Source organism: Esox lucius, chromosome 18, assembly GCF_011004845.1.
Source record: "Esox lucius isolate fEsoLuc1 chromosome 18, fEsoLuc1.pri, whole genome shotgun sequence".
Lineage (NCBI taxonomy): Eukaryota > Metazoa > Chordata > Actinopteri > Esociformes > Esocidae > Esox > Esox lucius.
Genome location: NC_047586.1, coordinates 18,896,320 through 18,912,096, shown reverse-complemented (window position 1 = coordinate 18,912,096; position 15,777 = coordinate 18,896,320). Strand labels below are relative to the sequence as shown.

General features: G+C 40.0%; 2 protein-coding genes across 5 annotated transcripts in view; one reads left to right on the top strand and one right to left on the bottom strand.

Annotated features, from left to right (window-relative positions):
* Positions 1-264: 264 nt before the first annotated feature.
* LOC105028094 lies at positions 265-6,804 on the bottom strand. 4 transcript variants are annotated; one of them, XM_010900575.4, is made up of 5 exons: positions 6,278-6,593; positions 1,703-4,525; positions 1,394-1,611; positions 988-1,089; positions 265-401 (listed from the first exon to the last, which is right to left on the bottom strand). In XM_010900575.4, the coding sequence occupies exons 2-5, from the start codon at positions 4,507-4,509 to the stop codon at positions 283-285; spliced, it is 3,246 nt and encodes a 1,081-aa protein (XP_010898877.3). In that variant the 5' UTR covers positions 4,510-4,525; positions 6,278-6,593; the 3' UTR covers positions 265-282. The 4 variants fall into 4 exon arrangements, 2 of the variants coding, with proteins under 2 accessions (XP_010898877.3, XP_010898878.3); XM_010900576.4 differs by having other exon boundaries at positions 988-1,074; positions 6,278-6,592; XR_002198174.2 differs by lacking the exon at positions 6,278-6,593 and adding an exon at positions 6,722-6,804 and having other exon boundaries at positions 313-401; positions 988-1,611.
* The window catches only part of vsnl1a (visinin-like 1a), a 27,292-nt gene continuing 18,185 nt past the window's right edge, over positions 6,671-15,777 (top strand). Inside the window, exons 1-2 of the mRNA XM_010900574.5 lie at positions 6,671-7,101; positions 13,935-14,102. Coding sequence (XP_010898876.1) covers positions 13,941-14,102 — 162 coding nt within the window. The 5' untranslated portion in view covers positions 6,671-7,101; positions 13,935-13,940. The remainder of the gene's footprint in view (positions 7,102-13,934; positions 14,103-15,777) is intronic.

Below are 15,777 nucleotides of genomic sequence, written 5' to 3'. Positions count from 1 at the left end.
CAGTCATTTAAGTCAATAAAACACTTCTAAATACAAAACATCCATTAATAAATACAATAGTGGAGCAAATTAACCTACTGTACACTCTTCATAAAATAATACACACGTGTGCTAACTTGCTCATCAGAAATAGGGCAAGAAATAATATCTCACTCAATAACATTAATAGATAGCACTGAGTTGTAGTCAAATCTAGAAATATAATAAACACCTGCTCACCTGTACAAATCATGTTTGAATAAAATACAATGACGCAATGTCCTGCATAAAAACATTAAGTGATCACTTGGAGTAGGGATGAAGTTGTTTAGTCCTAACCTTCTTGGAGAGTCCAACCCTGATGGGACGTGTGCATGTTCTTAGAGGCTCCAACCTCTTGTTCTGCTGCTCCTCAAGCTGTCCTGAAGGCAAGGAGACAAGAATACCAATCTAATACAGTATTGCAGACGTGTATGAACCTGCTGCATACAGAGTAGTGTGCAATATCTAGGGCCAACAGGAATTACTGGGCAGGATATGTTAGATAGCCTGCTTTGGGTAGCCTGATGAAGAGAAGCAACAGGATAGTTAGGTTAAACAAAAAATTCAATTACTGAAACTGTTGTTGTAACAAGTTTTCTATTTGAGTTTAACCAAAAGACTCAAATTATTATTAACTCCTGTGTGTTTGCAAAGGTATAACTATCTTAGTGGGGACTTAAAAACCAATGCTTAGGTAGTGAAACCAGAAAAATGTGATTTAGAAATTTTTTTATGGTACTATTGATATAAAGGCTTATCATTAGTTTAAGCGTTAGGTTTAGGGTAAACATTACAATTGGTGTTAAGTTTTATTTCAGGTTAAAGCTTTTCTTACGTTAGGTTTTTAGAGTTAATGTTAGGGTTAGGTTTAGATGTAGGATTAGGGAAAACCCATTTTGTATGTAAATGTTTGGGGTCCTCAAAAGGATAGTCAAACGTAAAATGTGTGACAAAGTTGATACTTACTGTGATTTAAATGATCCAAGCATGGGAGAAATGTGAAGGCAGGAGACCACATATTGGATCTGTCATCCGCTCCCTGCTCTCTGGAGTCTGTAGACACAAACACTGCGATCCAATAATAATGTTCAGGCAAGACAGTCTTGTTCATTATAAAAGGACTGTCCCAACAAAACATATGCCTGCTGTGTTGTAATACCGTACGAGTAAGTTGTTTTGGAAGATCTATCAAATGTCTGAAATTGACAACATAAAATGAAAAGTCTGATTGGTGCAATACAAATTAGAATAATCATTATTGTTTTGGTTTTTAAGGTCACATCAATAAACTTATTTTCTAAAATGTTTTTGGGAAAGACAGCTAAACAGTGATCAGACCAAGGCCTTTTGCTAAATGACAAACCCCACCAACCATTACGCTTAAACAAAGAGTACATAGACTCCTCTTCCTCTGTGTTGTGATGGTTGCATTCAAGAGGCACCTCCTGCTCACAGTCAAGGCCCTCAGTTTTACATGTTTCTGGCTCTGCTTGATATGTTTTCAGACTGTGGTCATCATCTGAAAGTGATAAGCCTCTGCAGGGTTCTTCCATTGCATTCCGGCTGCTTGGGTGGCCACTACTGCTTTGCCTAGAAAATGATAAATGAGATATTACTTTATTAATTGCCAGGGCAAAATCTGTCACACAGAAACCTAAATAAAAACAATAGACACACTCACGTCATTAAAGCAGAGTTGTCCTCCTTAGCTCCAGGATCCATAACGCAGCACAGTACAGATGTTGCTGATTCAAGTGAATGATTACCCGGGTCGCCACTGATCTCAAAATACAAGCTCAGCTCCTCCATGACCATGTCAAACCTCTCTTTCATTTCAAACTCTGGGAAGCTGTGGGTTTCAGAGACTGGATGGATGTTGTTCATTGCGCTGAGTGTGAGTTTTGCCTGAGGGGGAGGCTCAAACTGGGAAGTTCCATAGTGAAGGGAAGTCTGGGTAGGCTTTCTCGGGCTCGCTGATGGAATGGAGATTTGGCATGAGAAAGCGTCATGGGCAGCGACTTCATGGAAAAAGACAGTAGCTTCCTCTTGGCACTGGTCCCCTTCTTCCTCTGATATGTCCTTATTATCACTCTCTCCCGGGGGCACAGTGCCATCAGCACTGTGAAGTTGGAACTCAGTTTTAAACACTTGACTGGCCAAGCTGCAGTGGAGAGGGCTGAACTCCAAGCCATTGGTGTCAAGGGGAGAAAGCTGGAACTTTTCAAATGTGTCAAACCCAACGGGCACACAGTCAAAGAGAATGTGTGTTGCAGATTGCATGGCTGTGGCTGATCGGTCCTCCTCTTTGTCTAATACTGTGTCATTCTCTGGGCTTGAATCTGATCCTGGGACGACGGCATCATTGGGTACTAAGCTGAAAGGGCCTAAATGACTGGTTTCAATTTTGAGGAGTTTTGCGGTAATGTCTGTGGGGTCAGTGGTTGAACCCTCTTTGGCAGCCTGCAAGAGAAATGTTCCAGGTGTGGCTTCCAAAGGAAAGTGATATGTTGGGTTCTCATCGATTTTGCTGAGCTCCGCTTCGGGCAAGTTGTTGATCCACTCAGAAGTCATCGTTTCTATGACACCTCTCTTTAGCATGTCACTTTGAGATATCATTCCCAGTTCCCCCTTTCCTAAATCAACATGAAGGATACATTCTGTAACACTGTCACAGTTTTTGTCCATTATCCCATTCAGAATGGCACACTTAGAAAGGTAATTAACGGTGTCATGGTTCTTTAGATTATCTTCATTAGTAGGAAATTTGCCTGCTTTGTCCCATTTCTCACTAAGATGTTTTGCTGTCTTAGAAGAACATGCTTCACTTCTCTCTTCTGGACCATTGCTCTCTTCGGGGATAGAAGTGCTGCTGAGAACTGGCTCCCAATGATCTATCCTCTTGCTGCTCTTGATATGTTCCTCTGTTGTGCAACTACACTGCTCCAGTGGTACCTGACATGTGTCCTCCTTTTCAACTTTCAATTGGGGTTCATTTTGATCATCAGAATTACAGGACAGCATCAAAGTACCATTCCTGAAATATTCAGCTGGCCTCAGGGGTAAATCTTCAGGTTGTGGTGGGTGAAAAGGAGTCGTGTATTCCAGTGGTTGAGATAATCCAAATGCTGTAGTCCTATTACAGTTTTCTAGAACCACTACGTCAATGTCGCAGTAAAGTGCATGTTCAGTTTGACTTACTATACTGTTGCAATCAACATCTGCTGTGTCTGGACTCAGTCCTGTTGATGGTGGCACTGCCAGTTTCTTGTTTGTTTCGTAATCATCACCCAGTTCACACAAAGCTTTAGCAGTCACCGTGCCAACAGTGTCCCCCCAGGTTGCTTCATGGAGATCATTGTGCTTGATCTTAGCCTCGTCACTCAGTATAGACCTGTCTAATACTGCATAATAACTGACAACAGGGTCATTATCTACATTTTTACCTGCTGTCTTCACAGCAGCAGAGCTGTCAATGTGCATGAGATCTTCCTTGTTAACTAGGTCTGTAGCTTTTTTTTCACAGACATTAGAATTTTCTCTCCCATCATTCTGCAATATGGATACATTTACTTTGTTTTTTCCCATTACTGTTAAGTTCCCAAAGGGGTTTGTTTCAGCATGAGAGCCAGATGACCCACAGACATCACTGCAAACAACAAGTAATGGGCAATTCCTGGCCTCTTTCTCATTGCAGTCACTTTGATTAAATCCTTGTTCATCCTTGTTCTGAATCTGATGGTTGTTTTCTTCTTCAGCAGATCTCATGCTGAAGCCCATGTTGTAAATGGTTGAATTCAGAACAAGCCGTTCACGGGTGTAATCAAGTTCTTCCGTGCCATGACTCACACTTGAGCTGTGGTTGGTTACAGGGATCTGGCTGTCTACATTTTGTTCAGTTATTTTTGTTTTGTCTAACAAGGGACTAGAACTGGTGAGAGTGGATTTGAGTGATTTCCTAGGCTGATTGAAACCATGGCTTGAGGACGTATCACTTGTTGTGTCATCAGCAGTGTGAGACTGTGCTGACGCACACCCTGCTTCATCTCTAGGGTGAAAGCTGTAAAAAGATGTGCCTGTTTGACTTAGTAGATGTTGCTCATCTATCCCTTGATGTAGACCTTGTGGGTCTACCTCTGTACTATGACTGATGACACATGACCCTGTGCTTATCTGACTATTTCTGACAGCTGAACAATCATCTGTTTCCACTTCTTTAAAAGAAAATCCTGTCCCTGTGTATTTTGAATACTCATGGTCAGAATCAATTCTGTGCGTTTTATCCTCATGAAGAAAAGGTATATTCTTTAGTGGCATGAAACTGTCAATGTTCTGGTAACTCAACATTTCTTTTAACTCTAAAAGGGTTTCATCACAGTGTTTGTTTGTTAATGTGCAATCTGTCCGTGGTCGTTTAGAAGGCAATGGAACAGCATCTTTCCTATTAGGAAAACAGATATCCGTTGTGTGTTTATCCATGCTTTTCTTCATCCATTAAACCTAAAACCTAAAATGACAGATTTACCAAAACATGGGTTAAACTGAGAATACACTGTTTTCCCAATTTTAATTAGCTGTTGCAGGCTACTGCTGTATAATTGTGAAAGCCACTACCCCAAATTATTCTTGAAAAAGTATGAATATATACTGTGATATATACTGTGACTGGCCCATCCTATAAGCGTATTGTTGTAAGAGGAAATGGTTCAGGGCCCTGGAAGATGTCTGCCCAGGACAGAGCAGAAATGTTCCAGGAAGTGGGAGAGCTCCCACTAGGGGAGTGTAAGAACATTCCAGAACATTCTGGAGGCTGTTGTGAGGGCCAGCCCCACTGCTCCACACCAGACTCTCGTGAGGGATAATCAGGGTGCCCATAAAGAAGCGAGGAGCCACCTTGGGAAAAGCTTTTCACCAAGGAGACTACCAGCCTCTTTTTCTTGTCGCCCATACAGACTGCTACAGCAAACAAATAGGAGATACTGCTTAAGAAGCCTAAAGGCGAGACCCATGGGAGAAGATGTCTGAGTACCTTTTCTGAGATCCTGAGTTACTTTTTGTGTTTTTCTGTAAAACTTTGCCTTTGGGCATCTTAACCATTCCATGTCACTCTGTCCTTGCTCTGTTTTCTGAGCTATTATACATCCAATTTATATATTATATTTTGGGAAAATATTTTTTTACAATGGTAAAAATCAAAAAGGTTAGAGCTGGTCTCCCCAGGGGAGACACGCGTGAGAGTCTGTCAAGAACTAAACAAAATTTGCCAACACAAACGGGCCAAAATCATTCAGTGATCGCAGAGAAGCTAGATTTTCAATTATTATTTCTATTCTGTCATGACCGTCTGACCAGGAAATCAAATTGCTTTCAATATGATCTGCCAAATCCAAGATCACTCAGACTAGCCCTGCAGTTGCCATTGTACCCATACATCTATGATTGTAACCAACCTATTTCCGGTTGGCATGTTAAACAGTATCCTGCCTTCAGAGAATGGGCCGTAGAACATGAAAATGCATTCGCATTGCAATGTCATTTTCATTAATTTATGAAAACAGCGATAAAACATGGCAATTCAATTGCAAATGTTGGCACTGTTTCTCCCTTTTCACATTCGAATTAACATTTGAATTTTGTCAACCACAAAGCGGGGCATGACAGGCAAAAGTGGAAATGAATATGTGGGATTGCATTAACATTTGTATTAAGTTAACTATAAGCTTCCATACCTTTCAAAGAAACAACTTGCAAACTGAATAACTGAAGACCTACTAAAACTCTAAGCATAAACCTTTAAATAAATAAAAAACGTACGTATATAACAGATTTAATAATGTAACAGTGAGTCAACAGACGGTTCATATATACACGTTACTGACACTTTGTAAAGCATTTGGATTTTGTACAACCGATATAGTATGTAACGATGTACTTGTAGCGACTTGTAGCCTCAAAGAGTAAGTAAAGGCACACTACATTATTTTCTGTGTCTCACCATTTGAACAGCAGACGACTTTGGGGACTGTTTTTTTAGCAAGGTCACTTTTGACTTTCTGACAACTCAACAAAAGATAAATAAATACTTTGTTTATCTAGAATAGATAGCTACTGTAGATAGCTAGTGAAACATTAATACTAGCAAGTAATTTAGCTAGCATCAGTAAGGGACAGCTCGTTGTTAGCTAACTAACTGTATTTGTCAAATACTGTACAACTAGACTATTAGTTATTACAATTTGACACGTATTTGACGACTTACCAGATATTGTTCTAGATGGTAAATACGGCAAACGATGTAGTAAGTAACAAGCTAGACCAACAAATAAGACGTTTCGGACGCCATGTTATAGATGCAGTTGCCTCCAGCTATTTGGCGCCGAAGTTAATGTTGGTTCGCGCGCGAGGCGGGGTGGGTTAAGGAAGGCAACTGATAGGCCTTTATTCATACAGATAACTAATGGTATGTTTAAAATTAAAACATAACTACATAAACAATTGTTATAAATGCAGTTTAGTTTAAAATGACTGGATTTTTGCGAATTAAAATGTAACACTCCAGTAGATTGATTGAACATCATAACTTGGCCGTAAGCCAAACCTGTGCCATGCCTACGACTTTATATTCATAGCATAGCCTGGGTGTTGTCTGTTGACAGTGACCCTGGTAAGACTGCAAATTCAATCCACATGAAAATCACCGTACGTGTACATCTTCTACTTCACAGCTCTGCAAGAAGCTGCAGCAGGACGCTTATTCCTTTCCTCATTTTGCGCAAACTCAAAAAGCACCCTACCAAAACAGTGAAGTATCCTTGATCATGCATCAATCAATCTGAGGGAGAGTCGTGATGCACACGGTCTGACGCTGCGCTTTCCTCAGCGAGTTTGTATCTGTGTGGACGGTCCTACTTGCTTGCAGCATCCTCGGAACTGCACCAGTGAATTTCAACGAGGCTAATTTCAGCCCCAAAAAACCTCACCTCAGGGGTCGAAAGAATAGTAAACGCTTGACTATCATCTCTGTCCACACGTAACCTACTTCAGAAGAGCGCAAAGCCCCATAAACTTCGCACTCTTTGCAAGGTAAATATGATTTTTTGTGTGCATGATAATACAATTATAGGAATCCCTTACTCTTCAATACTTATTTGTATAGATAATACGGATAAGTAATTCATTCCTAGGAACATTACTGTATACTAATGCAGTTGTATGATATAAGTATACGATTAGTTGTCTTTTAAACAAAGTTTTCACTAAATTGAAATAAAGACGTTTGCAGCATGAAATATCCCATCTTCTGAGGATAATTTATGGATTATTAAAGACCGCCATATAGGTGACCGAAAATAATAACAAAAGCGATGATTCTTTTTGTCAAGCAAATAGCCTGATACTTTTAAGCTAACAATGTATGGAGAGGGAGTGGGTTAAGCCTACTCTTACTGGTGGATACAAAAAGTATCTGGAGTCCACCTAGAATAAGCCTGACACTAGTAAACAGTCCTGTTTAGTGTGTATGTGAGGTTGTTTTCTGTGGCTTTTTAATGACTTTTTAAAAGGCAGACATGTTATAGAATAATCCTCCGAGTTTTTGGTGTGATGTGATTAGGCGATGCTGCCTCGCGTCATGCACATCGGTATGCGCTCTCCCTATCTGGACTGCATGAATTGAGTGGACCGTTTGATGGATGATGCTAATTTCGAAACAAATGCGCTTTTTGGCTGGTTGAAAACGATGCAAACAATCCAAACAATGAAAACATTTTTTTTTTAAATTGGGATTTATTTCGTACAACGTTTTAACAGTATATTTTATTATAGTATGTTATTCAAATATGAACTGATATATTTTTAATACCTTCTTTAGGTGGTGCTAAGAAATCCTCTTTGAAGGACCTGCAGTGCATGAAACATGTCATGTCATCGACGATAGGGCTTTCTTTGTATATTACTTCTAATCACTTATTAATGTATAGGCAGAGGAATCAGTGTTGTACTTGGCTTGGTTTTGACTCTCAAGGTCATTCCCTATTGGAAAATAATAGGAAAGGGAAATGTTACATAATGCGCCTGGCCAATGTACAGAGAGGTCTGCTATTTCATGTAGGTGAATCAGCCAATGACTGCTGTCATAGAAACATGTAGGCTATTGTATCTATTATATGCAACTGAGTCTGCTTCTGTCCACTGTTCCAACAACAAAGGTTTTTTTTGTCAACATGTTTCTCTCTGCAATGCAATGAAGACAGACCTCCTTGGACTGAGAGACACCATCTGGGTCTCACTAACTCTCATTCTACAGTGATGGATTCATATGATCTGAGGGAATTGTGTGATAAGCCAGAACCAGTCATGGTCAAGAGAAAGCATGGGCTAATACACTTTGTTAGCAGGGCTGGGAATTGCCAGCCAGCTCATCATACTATATTATACCAATGCTTAGGTGCTGATACAATTTTTATTTTTATTCTAACAACTTTCACTAGTTTATATGTATTGCAATTTTATTCTGTGATTTTATTCTAAAATGCTCACCATATGTCTCCTGGAGCAGGACAAGGGAGCTATTAGAAAAATATTTTAGCTAAGTCATGGAAATAAAAGCGCTGAAAACTAACTGATTTACTCTTTAAACAGATTACATTTTGAAGAGAAACATTTTTTTTGGTGCTCGTAGAGCAAACTAGCGCAAAATAATACTGCCATATTGCCATGTTTTCCCCATGACTGCTTTTTTAGATGCCTTTCCGATTTTTGTTATTTTTCTTTCAAGCCATCTCTTCCTTTTTTTTTTTCATTTAGCTTTGCACGTCTTTACATTGTATTTCACATCAGTCGAAGTCTGCTGATGTTCTGAAATGGACTTGCAAGCTAGCAATATGTATTGTAACTATCAGTGTATAGCATAGTTCCCCGCCTACGGCTCTTGGTGACGGTGCCGTGTTTGAGAGCTTTGCAAAGCATGTATCCATTATCACGCGTGCTGCACTCTCAGGAGAGGAGCCGGGGGCATACAGGTGCCCCTTCTTCGAGCTGTGCACAGTATGCACTTTGCCCTCCTGCCATTGTGTGAATGGAGGAGCTTTTAAAGTGTCACACCTCTCTAAGTGGATGGGTAGCATGGATGATGCATATTCATCACAGCTCGCATGGGACAGATCTGTTTACTGCTGCTGTCTTGAGGCCTACTTCACTGGGTGTGACAGCACGTATTGTGACAAGGAAAATGTCAGCAACTTACACTGTAAGTGTCAGAACACAGGCTACTGCTGGCTTCGACAAAACATTGTCTGATACAGCTTTTTCTGTAGTAGCTTTGACTGGCAATATCAAAGTATTCCCTGGCTGCGGTATTAGAAGAATATTAATCTTTTGATGTTTTCATAAGCTGCTTGGCTTCTAGCTTTGTGGGTTCATAGCATGGTCCTGCTCTGTGTTGGGTCTTCTTTCCTTGAGAGAATAACAATTCTTCATGTGTCCTATTCCGTGGCCAGGTTTTTTAGCCCACTGAGCTAAAGTGTTCCATGGTTACTCATCATGTGAGTACAGTTTTCCAAAATCCATCCATGACTTTGTCTACTCAGATGCCTAGTGTAAAAAGCTGTCTCTTTTAATTATTTGCATTTCATGTGCAATGTAATTCTTTTTTTATACCATATCATGAAAATATTTAAAATAGTTGAATTAGTGTCCTCCAGTTTTTTTAAGAACCACAAGAGAAACACGATAGAGTTGCTTTGTGAGTAATATGGGTTTGTCAAAACTGCAAATCTTGCCTAGTCTAAAAAGGCAACAGTGGACTTCATCCAAGCCTTGTCCATTGAGAATAAATCACTTGGTTCATAATTAAATGTAATATATTAACGTAATTATTTCACATTATATAAGCAACTGTCTCATTCTGAGATATAAATAAGCAGCCAATAATCTTCTAAATGTCAAGATGATTGGCTGATGCAGCTACCTCAACCCCTTTGAAACGTATGGGAAGTAGGCTATTTTGCCATTGCTACAATATTCTCTGGAATTCCAGCAACAGGGCTACGTCTAGAATTAATGACAGATTCTTTTAGCATCTTCACAGAGAGGGAAAAAAGAGAGGGCCCATTTCAGAAAGGCAACTCTAACAAATTCTGAGCCAGACATGCTAGAACATTGTGAATGTTATGTTTTGGTGGAGCTAGTTAAAAAAATGTCAAGGTGACACAGCAGTCTAAGGTGCTCTTTTGTAGCACCAAGCTGCCCACTACAGTCTCGATTTTGAGCCCTGACTGTGCTGCCGGCTGACGTGTGGCTAGGAGTCGCATTGGGCAATGCACATTGGCCAAGCATTGCCTTGGGTGTGGAGTGGCCTCATCAGAAGGGATTTCCTTGCCTTGTCGCACTGCTAGCGACTCCCTCTGGCAGGTTTGAGTTCCTAAGAAAAGCTTTCTCAGGTTGTCGGTTGAGTGAGTGTGTCTGTGTGTGCAAAATGACTTCAGTGCTGGACGTGCTGTGTGGAAAAAAGAACACTTATATGAGGTGGACAGATGGTGTAGAAGGAGAATTGAACTGCAGGTCAAAATCACAGTTTTTCAGGGGAACGACCTCAGTACATAAATAATAGATATCTTATGAAGTCATAAAAGACTGAAATCACTGGAAATATACTGCTATGTCCGTTTAATTTAGCTAACTATTCTCACAAGTAAAAATAGGAAACGTAATTGTGTGTCAATGTCATCAAGATATTATGTTATTGCAATTTTCAAGTACAGTCAAGTTTTAGGCTTTGCTGTTGTCCATTTGCAGTGTACAATGCCTTTTTAAAATAATTTTAAATTATGCTGTGGCCACCTGACAATCTGCTTTGACCAAAGTTGTCGGGCAGCTGAATCTAGTGTCCTACCCCTGGTCTGGAGGGAAAAGCTATTTCACTCAGTAGATTTGAAGGGTCATGGGACTTGACGTCAGGGTTGTTTTTCACCAGCCTGCTGTCCAAGGCACAGCTGATAGTATACACTCTATATCCCAGGGGAATAGGCCAATCTAAGCTCTGGTGATCTCCAAGGACACACAGCATCTACCTATCTGCTGCGCTCCACAGACCAGTTCAGGTGTCTGGCAATCTGAGGCCTTAACTTGCTAGTACAGTGGTTCTCAAACCTCTCCTGGGGATCCCATTAATGCTGTGTTTCCCAATCCTGGTCCTCCTGCCCTAGCACTCACACACCTGATTGAATAGGCTCTGTGCACAAGTGTATGGACGAACTTCCGCTTTAGCCAGATGTCGGCATATAATTTTCCGGTTTACTTAAGGCGATCAGTTTTTAGTAGATGTCTCCAAGACCTGCCTAAAATAAGCATTAGTGATGTCCATCGAATTGTTGATGCCTGGTCCCCTGCTCCAACAAGCAAGCGGAACAAGGGATTCAAACTCTACGTATCGAGTTAGCTGCACAACTACGAGGGTAAGTAGTTTACTGTGGCGTGCCGGCCGACGCTAGCGCGTCCCCATAGCAAGTGAATTGAAACAAACCTTCGTTCAGCCTCTTCAACCTGAATGAAGCTTAAAATTCCATAGCCTCAAAAAAGCACCAAAACAGGTCTCCTCTTTTATTTTACTACTGTAACCTCATTTCACAACGAAACTGAAAAATAACAACAGGCATAGGAAGTAAACATCTGGTCCTATATGGTATTAATTGCGCTTAAACCTGCGTTACGTGGAAGTATATAAAAAAATTGCCTTTTCTGACTATTTCAGTCTAGCGTTTGAAGTAATTGAATGGCGCAAGCCATATTTTTTTTAAAAGAGGATGCTCCACTTGTACCTTGAAACTTAGATGAGTCACGTACATTATATTTCTTTTTTTTCCGTACAACAGCATCACTCATCTTGCTGTGAGTTTAGGTGTTTACTAATGCATATGAGTATTATAAGTAAACCGGAAACTGCAACACCGACTTCTAGACAAAAGCAGAAGTTCCTCACTACGCTGGTGCACAGAGTCTGTTGTTGCCCTACCACTAATACACTTGATTGACGTAATCAACCTATCATTAAGTCTTTCATTTGAATCTGGTGTGTGAGTGCTAGGGCAAAAACATACACCCCCTGGTGTCCACAGAACCACGATTGGGAAACGCTGCATTAATGTATTAGATGTATCCCTGATCCAGCACACCTGAATAAACTTGTAATCAGCTAATTATCAAGCCCTTTGCTGCTTGATTCAAGTGAGCTGATTCAGGGTGAGATGGCTGGAGGACCCCAGGAGAGGTTTGACAATCACTGCTCCAGTGCTTGGGATGTCATGCCATTGTTATTCAATTATGTTATGTGGCTTGCTTGCAATTTCATTGATTTTGGTCATAGCGTTAAGCTAGTGATTATAAGTCCCGCTTTTCATGCTTTAGGGTTTCAGCTCTAAGCCATGAAATTAAATGATATTTTTTTTTATTATTTATGTTGTTATTATTGGATCTGTGTTGGATGAATAATCAATTTTTTTGCTGTTTACCCCTTGGCATTTAATTTGCAATTAAATAATAATTCCCAATGTATTATCTTTTAAACAATGCTTTTTGATAGCTGTGTTAATTCAATCAGAAAAAAATAATGAATAGTTTGATGAGCTGCTTGTTTGTTTACTACAGGAGGCACGTAATTAATTGATATAGCCTTTCGGATGGTATCTTATAATTCTTGATTGTTTCTTACATGCACAACTTCAAGTGCTTTTTGGCTTTTACATGAATCTAACGAACAAACAATTACACAACCATTAGGTTATGCAACAATAACTCCAGAATTCAGATAGATGCTCTCCACTCAGGCCAATTTGTGATTCATTGAGCCTTGGTGACATGTGAGAGGAGACAGATTTTCTAAATGGTAAAAGTCACATTGTAACCTTATCTGTTGGCATTTTGCTAATTATGCTAATAACAGGGTTCCTAATGAAGTAATTGGGCTGAATTAGAAGCAGTGTGAAATGCTGTGTGTGTGTTCGTGTGTGAAGCATTGGGAGCTGTCAATACAAAGACTCGGATGCAAACAGCTGCAGGCAAAGGCTAAGCAACGTGGACCGATGGGGAAATTAGTCACAACAAAAGGATTCACAGTAACAATTATGGCATCACATTAAAATGTGCGACTAGGGTCACTCCGACTAACAATCTCAGGGGACTTCTTTTGGATACAGACTAATTTGCTAATTGACTCTCAAGTGGTCTGACCTGGTGCATGTGTGTTGTTGAGGGATTGTAGATACTTAAACAGAGCAGAAGTGATGGATTGTCTCTAATTCATCACTAGACAACCATGGTTTTATAGTTTTTTGTATGTACCAGGCTCTGAAAACTTGGTTGGCCACTCCGTATTGGGATTAGGTCTAACCTTTACCAATGTAGAACATGTGTTGAGTTAAAAATAAGACACACATCAAACCCACATCCAGGAATATTTTGGGGTCTACTGATCTTTTCTGGATCATGGATTAAGCTTGGTGCATAAAGATTTATATTGAGCTTGATTTCATTGTCCTGGACTACTCCTAATCTGTGCCTGCAAAACCAGCCCATAGTGTTGAGGAATCACTACGTTGCCACAAGTATTACATCATTCATTGGACTGGGTGATATTTTTACGGATGTTGTTAATAAATTACAGCAATATTTTTCCACAGCTGTATTGAGTAATTATATTGTTAGCCACTCTACAAAATTGTCCCATATTTAATATACAGTAGGCCTGATAAATGACAATGCCAAACAGACTGGCCAAGGTATTTAACTTGTTTTAATATATTAAATGGATATGCTATTCTTTTCTTGGAGACTCCTTTCCATTCAGGCATTGAAAAAGAACACAATCCGATTCCTTTTGTTCAAATGACATTCTAAAATAGTTCTTCTGAAAATAATTTCAGGACAATATGGGAGCGAAAAACAGCAAGCTGACCCCGGAGGTGATGGAGGATCTGGTGAAGAGCACAGAATTTAACGAGCATGAGCTGAAACAGTGGTACAAAGGCTTCCTGAAAGACTGCCCCAGCGGACGACTCAATCTGGACGAGTTCCAACAACTCTATGTGAAGGTAGCTATAGAACACTGCCGCTCTGCCAACATTTGATTGCACGCTATTCCTGATCAAGTGCACTACTTTTTAACCAGACACTATCTGGCCGTGTTCAACACAATCAAAAGTAGTGCACAATATAGGGAATAGGGTATCCTTTGGGATGTAACTTGTCACTGTCTCTTTGCCAAAATCTGTACTGACACTTTTATCAGCAATGCCCCCAAATAGTTGAGTGGACTAGAGAACAGTATATAAGAGAAGCCTTGCATACTCTTGATTGGTACCACAGGCCAATAGGTTCAGCAGTGGATTGAAATACATATACAAGAACAAACATAAACCCCCCAAAGCATGGGAGTTGGAGAAGGCATGTCATACCGCATTTCAAGGCCATTGGTTTAAAAACCCTACAGTTCAACATTATATCGACATTTTGAGAACTAGCTGAAATGCCCAGGTTTTTGTATCATACTCCTCTCCTGTTCTTTCCCTCCTTAATGTCTGCAGTGTTATTCATTCCCTCTTGTTATTAATTCCCTCTTCATTCCCGGGGTAGGGTATGAACTGACTATGGAGCAGATGTCATGATTCAAATCTCCTCAAATATTTATCTCATCATCTTTAGGGGACGTGGGGAAATTATCTAGTGGCCGTTGACCTTGAATGATGTACGTTTTTGTCCTAAATACATTAAATAGGTTAGATAAAACTTTAAGTAAATGTAATATAGATAAGTTCCAGCTTCATGACCTTGAATTTAAATCTTTATCCAGAGATTTGAAATAAGAGCATTACGGTCATTAGGCCTCTTTGGATGCTGCTATGCTGTGTGAATATTGACCACTAGTGCATTGCACTGCACAGCAGATTTATGCTTAGAGAATAAAAAGCCACATACATCATTACACTGGTCGGTCCACTGAGGAAATGCCTTAATGAAATCCCATTACATAAGTCATGGTAAAGAGTACAAAGGTCAAAAGGCACTGCTCAAAATGTAAATACCAGTTTCAGTGCTTCCTAAATGTCACTCAATTCCCTATATATAGTGCCCTAGTTATACACAGAGCATTATAAGTCCTGATCTGAAGTAGTGTACTATAAAGGGATTAGGGTGCCATATTGCTAGAGGCTTTAGGAAAACACTGCAATCCATATCACATGTACATATCTGTGCTGTAGGCCTAAATGTACATCCGCTTCGGGGTTCTGTGTGAAGGGCTGAGAAGGTTTTATGCACCTGCACTACGGACCGTCAGTCTAATACACCAGTGCACAGAGTCAATGAACTGTGGGTTAAAATAATGTTCGGTGCAGACGACAGAGCACAGTTCACCAGAGATCTTAGAAGAGTGGTTTCCAATCGGTGGGTCAGAAACTAACGCCAGCTAATATTCCACAAATCAATCAGATGTATTTTATAAAGGCCTTTTTACCTCAGCTGTTGTCCCAAAGTCCTTTTACTGACATCCATCCCCAAACTCCAAAGATCAAGCAACAAAAATAATCAAGGCACAGTATATTATAATAACAATAAGGCATCTTAAAGCTTTGCTGTAAATTGCCAGTATACCAATGGCAAAGCGCCTTCTCCCGGCAATGTGGTTTAGGGCCACAGTCCCCTAAACCACATTGCCTTGTGCCTTATTGTTTATTTATTATTTTTTTATCATATCTAAAACAATTCTGT